Source organism: Boleophthalmus pectinirostris, unplaced genomic scaffold, assembly GCF_026225935.1.
Source record: "Boleophthalmus pectinirostris isolate CB_2022bp ecotype Guang Dong unplaced genomic scaffold, ASM2622593v1 HiC_scaffold_16, whole genome shotgun sequence".
Taxonomy (NCBI): Eukaryota; Metazoa; Chordata; class Actinopteri; order Gobiiformes; family Gobiidae; genus Boleophthalmus; species Boleophthalmus pectinirostris.
Window position 1 is genome coordinate 38,239,006 of NW_026571095.1, and position 8,682 is coordinate 38,247,687.

At 49.1% G+C, this 8,682-nt stretch overlaps 1 protein-coding gene across 3 annotated transcripts; it reads right to left on the reverse strand.

The window, feature by feature from the left end:
• Positions 1-313: 313 nt before the first annotated feature.
• On the reverse strand, positions 314-6,876 carry ttc19 (tetratricopeptide repeat domain 19). Of its 3 annotated transcripts, none has more exons than XR_008631915.1 (11): positions 6,611-6,876; positions 6,189-6,298; positions 5,877-5,968; positions 5,450-5,560; positions 5,014-5,052; positions 4,412-4,530; positions 2,510-2,652; positions 2,252-2,415; positions 1,979-2,141; positions 515-781; positions 314-446 (listed from the first exon to the last, which is right to left on the reverse strand). XR_008631915.1 is itself a non-coding variant. In XM_055151962.1 (11 exons), the coding sequence occupies exons 1-10, from the start codon at positions 6,856-6,858 to the stop codon at positions 573-575; spliced, it is 1,398 nt and encodes a 465-aa protein (XP_055007937.1). In that variant the 5' UTR covers positions 6,859-6,876; the 3' UTR covers positions 314-465; positions 534-572. The 3 variants fall into 3 exon arrangements, 2 of the variants coding, with proteins under 2 accessions (XP_055007937.1, XP_055007938.1); XM_055151962.1 differs by having other exon boundaries at positions 314-465; positions 534-781; XM_055151963.1 differs by having other exon boundaries at positions 314-465; positions 534-781; positions 2,522-2,652; positions 6,611-6,875.
• Positions 6,877-8,682: the final 1,806 nt, after the last annotated feature.

The window sequence follows — 8,682 nt, forward strand, 5'->3', positions numbered from 1 at the left end:
CTGCCCCTTGCCCTCTGTCCCCGCCCCCTGCCTCTGCCCTCTGTCCCCGCCCCCTCTGCCCCCTGTCCCCGCCCCTCTGCCCCCTGTCCCCGCCCCCTCTGCCCCTGTCCCCCGCCCTCTTCTGTTTGTTTCAGATTTGTTTTTGTTAAATGTTTGTTGTGAAAGTGAAAGTGTCGCTGGTGTAAATATGAGACGTGTTTTTATTGTCGACTCAATAAAAAAAAAACTTCTGCTTCAACCAAAAAGTTTGTCCAATAAAAAAAAAAAAACTGAACAAAAAGAAGAAGAAGAAGAAGAAGACGACGAGTCGTGATCAGATTCAGAGTTTTGGTTCATGATTTTATTTTTTTCAGACGCAGAAAAATAAAACAGAAATTCATCAGAAAATCCACAAATATTTAACAGATCAGGACAGGGGCGCACCTGACACACGAGGAGGAGCGCACCTGACACACAGGAGCGCACCTGACACACGAGGAGGAGCGCACCTGACACACAGGGAGGAGGAGGGCACCTGACACACAGGAGGGCACCTGACAGTAAAATGTCTCTGAGGAGGAGACACGTCACATTTATTTCTTCTCTTTTCCCTCCTCTCCTCCTCTCTCTTCTTCTTCTTCTTGTTTCTTCTTCTTCTCTTCTCGTTCCTTCTTCCTCTCGTCTTTCTTCTTCTTCAGTTCTTTCAGTTCCTCGTGCAGATGTTCTGTCGTTTCCTCGTCTCCTCGACTTTTGGACAAACTCAGAGCCTCGTGGTAAAACGTCGCCGCCGCCTCCAGGTCTCCTGCAACACAAAGAGGAGCGACCTGAGTCACCGCGACCCGAGTCACCGCGACCCGAGTCACCGCGACCCGAGTCTCCGCGACCCGAGTCTCCACGACCCGAGTCTCCACGACCCGAGTCTCCACGACCAGTCTGAATGGGCGTCGCTGTAGTGTTTCCGTCGAAACTGCCCAAGACGCAAAACTCTGGTCATATGTGCTCAGGTCATGTACATGTTTTCATCATACACACACAGGACACACACACAAATCTGACACACACACACACACAAACCTGACACACACACACACACACTGACACACACACACACACACACACACACAAACCTGACACACACACACACACACACACACAAACCTGACACACACACAGGACACACACACACACACACACACACAGTGGAGTCTCACACACTTTTGTGTCACTGCACATTTCCTCCTGAAAAGTCTCGACTAAACAGTAAAACTTTCAGTTCAAACGTCGTCATAGAAACGTAAACTCAAATAAATGTGGGCGGAGCCTGAGGACACTGACCCGTGTGTGCGTGGGGACACTGACCCGTGTGTGCGTGGGGACACTGACCCGTGTGTGCGTGGGGACACTGACCCGTGTGTGCGTGGGGACACTGACCCGTGTGTGCATGGGGACACTGACCCGTGTGTGTCTGGGGACACTGACCCGTGTGTGTCTGGGGACACTGACCCGTGTGTGTCTGGGGACACTGACCCGTGTGTGCGTGGGGACACTGACCCGTGTGTGTGTGGGGACACTGACCCGTGTGTGCGTGGGGACACTGACCCGTGTGAGTATGGGGACACTGACCCGTGTGTGTCTGGGGACACTGACCCGTGTGTGCGTGGGGACACTGACCCGTGTGAGTATGGGGACACTGACCGTGTGTGTCTGGGGACACTGACGTTGTGTCTGGGGACACTGACCCGTGTGTGCGTGGGGACACTGACCCGTGTGTGTCTGGGGACACTGACCCGTGTGTGCGTGGGGACACTGACCCGTGTGTGCGTGGGGACACTGACCCGTGTGAGTGTGGGGACACTGACCCGTGTGTGCGTGGGGACACTGACCCGTGTGTGTGGGGACACCCGTGTGTGTGGGGACACTGACCCGTGTGTGTCTGGGGACACTGACTGACCCGTGTGTGTCTGGGGACACTGACCCGTGTGTGTATGGGGACACTGACCTGTGTGCATGAGGACGGCGGCCAGGTTACACAGGAGCACGTGCAGGTCCGGGTGCTCGTGGGTTCGGCCCAGATCCACGGCTCTTTGGACCAGAACCAGAGCCTCCGAATGATTCCCACGAAGATCCAGAACCGACGCCAGATCACTGAGAAGAACCAACGTCTGAAGAAGAAACGACCAGAGGACCAGAGGTGAGGAAGACACGACCAGAGGTGAGGAAGACACGACCAGAGGTGAGGAAGAGGAAGAGGAGGGTGAGTGGAACGTCTGACCTGAGGATGCTCTGGGCCCTGCTCTTCGCTGCAGATCTTCAGACTCTTCCTGTAGTCTTCTTCAGCGCGCTCCAGGTCAGAGACCTGAGTCCAGAACCGAGCCCTCGAGTCCAGAGCCAAACCCAAGAGGAGCCTCGAGTCCCGACGCAGAGTCTGAGCCTCCTCTGAGGAACACAGCAGGTTCTAAAGGAGAACACCTCAGAGACCAAACTGTCTGACAGGAGCTCACCTGTCGCCTCACCTGTCGCCTCACCTCACCTGTCGCCTCACCTGTGGACTCCTCTGTCGTCTCCTTCGCCTCCTTCGTCTCCTTCGTCTCCTTCATCTCCTCTTCTTCTTTCTCCAGTTTTTCCTCCAGCGTCTCCACACAAAACCTGAAGCCGTGTTCTGCCAGGGACAACCTGAAACACCAGACCAACAGACAGGTGCACAGACAGGTGCACAGACAGGTGAACAGACAGGTGAGACAGACAGGTGACAGGTGCACAGACAGGTGAACAGACAGGTGAACAGACAGAGGTAACAGGTGACAGACAGGTGAACAGACAGGTGAACAGACAGGTGCACAGACAGGTGAACAGACAGGTGACAGACAGGTGAAGCAGACAGGTGAACAGACAGGTGAACAGACAGGTGAGGAGACAGGTGAACAGACAGGTGAACAGACAGGTGACAGACAGGTGAACAGACAGGTGAACAGACAGGTGAACAGACAGGTGAACAGACAGGTGAACAGACAGGTGAACAGACAGGTGAACAGACAGGTGAGACAGGTGAACAGACAGGTGAACAGACAGGTGACACAGGAGACAGGTGAACAGACAGGTGAACAGACAGGTGACAGGTGACAGGTGAACAGACAGGTCAACAGACAGGTGCAGACTGAGACAGGTGAACAGACAGGTGAGACAGACAGGTGACAGACAGGTGAACAGACAGGTGAACACAGGTGCACAGACAGGTGAACAGACAGGTGACAGGTGAACAGACAGGTGAACAGACAGGTGAACAGACAGGTGACAGACAGGTGACAGACAGGTGACAGGTGACAGGTGAACAGACAGGTGAACAGACAGACAGGTGAACAGACAGGTGAGACAGACAGGTGAACAGACAGACAGGTGAACAGACAGGTGAACAACAGACAGGTGAACAGACAGGTGAGAGGACAACAGACAGGTGACAGGTGACAGACAGGTGAACAGACAGGTGAACAGACAGACAGGTGAACAGACAGGTGACAGGTGACAGACAGGTGAGACACAGGTGAACAGACAGACAGGTGAACAGACAGGTGAACAGACAGGTGAGGAGACAGGTGAACAGACAGGTGAACAGACAGGTGAACAGACAGGTGAACAGACAGGTGAACAGACAGGTGACAACAGACAGGTGAGACAGGTGACAGGTGAACAGACAGGTGACAGACAGGTGAACAGACAGAACAGACAGGTGAGACAGGTGAGAGGACCAACAGACAGGTGAACAGACAGGTGAACAGACAGGTGAACAGACAGGTGAACAGACAGGTGAGAGGACCAACAGACAGGTGAACAGACAGGTGAACAGACAGGTGAACAGACAGGTGAACAGACAGGTGAACAGACAGGTGAGGAGACAGGTGAACAGACAGGTGAACAGACAGGTGAACAGACAGGTGAGAGGACCAACAGACAGGTGAACAGACAGGTGAACAGACAGGTGAGAGGACCGGTGAACAGACAGGTGAACAGACAGGTGAACAGACAGGTGAGAGGACCAACAGACAGGTGAACAGACAGGTGAGACAGTGAACAGACAGGTGAACAGACAGGTGAACAGACAGGTGAGGAGACAGGTGAACAGACAGGTGACAGGTGAACAGACAGGTGAACAGACAGGTGAACAGACAGGTGAACAGACAGGTGAACAGACAGGTGAACAGACAGGTGAACAGACAGGTGAACAGACAGGTGAGGAGACAGTTCTGCAGTGAAAAATCCCCTTCTGCCCAAAATCATGACTGACAGGGGCTGATAGGAGCTGGCAGGTGCTGACAGGGGCTGACAGGTGCTGTGTTCATAATCTTGCTCTCAGCTCTAAATCCTGTTGTTATGCTGAATGGCAGCACCTGTCGGGAGTGGCAGGGGCAGCACCTGTCGGGAGTGGCAGGGGCAGCACCTGTTCTGTTGGGCGTAGATGGCGGCGAGTTTGAGCGACGTCTCGATGACGGCGTTGTCGTTTTCTGGAATCCCCCGAGACAAAAGGATCGACAGGGACGACTTAAACAGACGCTCCGCCTGAAAGTACACAAAGTACTACAGTACTACAGTACTACAGTACTACAGTACTACAGTACTACAGTACTACAGTACTACAGTAGTTCTGGCTGCCCCAGGGCAGCTGTGGCTACAACAGAAGTTTATCATCACCAGGTACAGAGTGAATGAAGAATGATGAATGACTTTGTAGTAATAGTACTTTGTACTTTGTAGTAATAGTACTCATATTAGAGTCAGTACCTCATTTTTATCTAAAGAGTAAAATTTTACTTTGGAAACTCAGAAAAAACAATAATAATAATAATAATAATAATAATAATAATAATAATATTAATATTATTAATAATAATAATAATAATAATAATAATAATAATATAATAATAATAATAATAATAATATAATAATAATAATAATAATAATAATAATAATAATAATAATAATAATAATAATAATAATAATAATAATAATAATAATAATAATGACACAGAGGTGGAGACTGACCTGGTCCAATTGTCCACGAACAAACGCCAGGTTCGCCATCTGTAACACACACCTGTCAGACAGGTGCAGACAGGAGCAGACAGCAGACAGCAGACAGGGGCAGTACCTGGCTGTAGCAGTACAGCAGACACAGACAGGAGCAGACAGGTGCAGACAGGGGCAGTACCTGGCTGTAGCAGTACAGCAGACACAGACAGGGGCAGACAGGAGCAGACAGGGGCAGACAGGGGCAGACAGGAGCAGACAGGGGCAGACAGGAGCAGACAGGAGCAGACAGGAGCAGACAGGGGCAGACAGGGGCAGTACCTGGCTGTAGCAGTACAGCAGACACAGACAGGGGCAGACAGGGGCAGACAGGGGCAGTACCTGGCTGTAGCAGTACAGCAGACACAGACAGGGGCAGACAGGGGCAGACAGGGGCAGACAGGGGCAGTACCTGGCTGTAGCAGTACAGCTGGGCGTCCTGGTGGTGGAGCTGTTGGGCCAGAGCCAGAGCCTGATGAAGGAAACTCGACGCAGAAACCAACTGATCCCGAAGAAGACTGAGCTGAACCAGAACCAGGACCAGGACCAGAACCAGGACCAGGACCAGGACCAGGACCAGGACCAGAACCAGAACCAGGACCAGAACCAGGACCAGGAACCAGGACCAGGACCAGGACCAGGACCAGACCAGGACCAGGACCAGGACCAGAACAGAACCAGAACAGAACCAGGTCAGGACCAGAACCAGGACCGGGTCTAAACCAGCACTAAACAAGGATTAAATCAGGACTAAACCAGGACTAGACCAGGACTAAACCAGGACTACACCAGGACTAAACCAGGACTACACCAGGACCAGGACCTGGACCAGGACTGACCTTGGCCTTCTTGAGCAGCAGAATCATCTCGTCTTCTTTCTTCTGAGCTTCATCTCGCTCGTCCTCCTCACTCCGACCAAACAGAGAGAACGCTGAGGAACAAGACCAGGACTAGACCAGGACTAGACCAGGAGACCAGACCAGACCAGACTGACCAGGACCAGGACCAGACCAGGACCAGGACCAGACCAGGACCAGACCAGACCAGACCAGGACCAGACCAGACCAGGACCAGGACCAGACCAGGACCAGACCAGGAACAGACCAGGAACAGACCAGGACCAGACCAGGACCAGAATCAGCAGCACTTACCTAGACCAGGCCACAGCACTGCTCCTGCATGTCTCCTCTCTCCTTGTGTCCTCTCTCCTTGTGTCCTCTCTCCTTGTGTCCTCTCTCCTTGTCTCCTCTCTCCTTGGTTCCTTACACAAAATGAAGAAAAAAAATCTCACGAAATTTCATTTTTTTGACACAAAAAAAGAACGAAAATAAAAAAGAAACTGTCACAAAAATATTTAAACAACCGACAAAAAAAAACAGAACTGAACCAGGACTAAACCTGGACTAAACCAGGTCGAAACCAGGACTAAACCAGGTCTAAACCAGGACTAAACCGGGACTAAACCGGGACTAAACCGGGACTAAACCAGGACTAAACCAGGACTGACCCGGGTCCAGGTTCTGCTCTGGGTTCTGGCAGGTGACACCTGCACGGCGCGTGCCCCTGGACTCACCTGCACGTGAACGCGCGGTGCGTGTGCGTGAGGTTCGGTCCGGTGCGCGCGCACCTCCCGGTGACCGCGAGCGCGGTCCGGAGCGCGCGGCACACGCACGCGGCCATCTTCTGTTGACACGAGCGCCGGAAGTACTCTACGTCACGAGGCGAAACTTCACAATAAAAGCCCGCGGAAAAATCACGGCGCTCTAACCTGGATCTGTCAAAATAAAACAGAAACACGCGCAGTAAAGTGAGTCTGCGCATGCGTGCGTGAGGTTTCCACGTGAAAAAGACGATGAAAAATACAAAAAAAAACAAAAAAAAACTACGTCTTTCGTTTTGAAACATTAACGAGTCTTTTAAAAGTCAAACTCGAGTCACCAGCGCCAGAAATCAAAACATGAACTGAAACGACACGAGTCAGTCGTTTGTGTTTCGTTTGTGTTTCGTTTGTGTTTGTGTGTGATGTTTTCATTTGCATGAGTTTATTTCTAAAAATATTATTTTTGTAGAAATTATATGACGTCATTTCCGCTCAGCTGACGACTGTAGATGTATTTGTGTGAACGTGACGCGCACCAGGGGGCGTGTGAAAGGAGCTTCGTTCAGCTGTCGGTGGAAATATAAATAATAAATATAAATAAAGTTTGATCTGTTTATTGACTATTTACTGTCGTCTTGGAAAATTGTGTTTTTAAAATATATTTAAAATTTATTGGGATTTTTGTGTGTTTATTGTGTGTTTGTGTGTGTTTATTGTGTGTTTATTGTGTTTGTGTGTTTATTGTGTTTATTGTGTTTGTGTGTGTGTGTTTATTGTGTTTGTGTGTGTTTTGTGTTTGTGTGTGTTTATGTGTTTGTGTGTGTTTATTGTGTTTGTGTGTGTTTATTGTGTTTGTGTGTTTATTGTGTGTTTGTGTGTTTATTGTGTTTTAAAAGTCAAACTCGAGTCACCAGCGCCAGAAAACAAAACATGAACTAAAACAACACGAGTCAGTCGTTTGTGTTTCGTTTGTGTTTCGTTTGTGTTTGTGTGTGATTGTTTCATTTGCGTGAGTTATTTCTAAAAATATTATTTTTGTAGAAATTATATGACGTCATTTCCGCTCAGCTGACGACTGTAGATGTATTTGTGTGAACGTGACGCGCACCAGGGGGCGTGTTAAAGGAGCTTCGTTCAGCTGTCGGTGGAAATATAAATAATAAATATAAATAAAGTTTGATCTGTTTATTGACTATTTACTGTCGTCTTGGAAAATTGTGTTTTTTAAATATATTTAAAATTTATTGGGATTTTTGTGTTTATTGTGTGTTTGTGTGTGTTTATTGTGTTTGTGTGTTTATTGTGTGTTTATGTGTGTTTGTGTGTGTTTATTGTGTTTGTGTGTGTTTATTGTGTGTTTGTGTGTGTTTATTGTGTTTTGTGTTTTGTGTGTTTGTGTGTTTATTGTGTGTTGTGTGTGTTTTTGTGTGTGTTTGTGTGTGTTTATTGTGTGTTTGTGTGTGTTTATTGTATGTTTGTGTGTTTATTGTGTTTGTGTGTTTATTGTGTTTGTGTGTTTATTGTGTGTTTATTGTGTGTGTTGTGTTTGTGTTTTATTGTGTGTTTTGTGTGTTTGTGGGACGAGCCTCTAAAATCTACAAAATGAAAAAAATCGACCGAAATGGTAGAAAAAAGATTCACAAAGTGAAACGTGTGTCCAGTTCCAACATGGCGGCCGAGCTGTCGGGACGGCCATGTTGGGACTGGACACAGCTCCGCCCCTTTACAAACCCCAAACATTTTACTTCCGTTTTTATTGGAAAATTCTGTCACACGAACAAACTCAAGACCAGTCCTGGTTTAGTCCTGGTTTAGTCCTGGTTTAGTCCTGGTTAAGTCCTGGTCAGTCTTGGTTAAGTCCTGGTTAAGTCCTGGTTTAGTCCTGGTTTAGTCCTGGTTACCTGGTTAGTCCTGGTTTAGTCCTGGTTAAGTCCTGGTTTAGTCCTGGTTTAGTCCTGGTTCAGTCCTGGTTTAGTCCTGGTTTGGGGACAGGGTTAAAGCTCCAGTGCGGGACATTTCGTGGGCTCAGGGAGGAGGAGAGTCGG

Excerpts from the sequence above, each read along its gene's own strand:
- ttc19 (XM_055151962.1), bottom strand. The coding sequence starts at position 6,858 with ATGCGCAGACTCACTTTACTGCGCGTGTTTCTGTTTTATTTTGACAGA. Across the intron at positions 5,561-5,876 it reads TGCTGCTCAAGAAGGCCAAG|CTCAGTCTTCTTCGGGATCA; the intron begins GTCAGTCCTGGT and ends GTTCTGGTTCAG. Across the intron at positions 2,416-2,509 it reads GTCCACAGGTGAGGCGACAG|AGGAGGCTCAGACTCTGCGT; the intron begins GTGAGGTGAGGC and ends TGTGTTCCTCAG.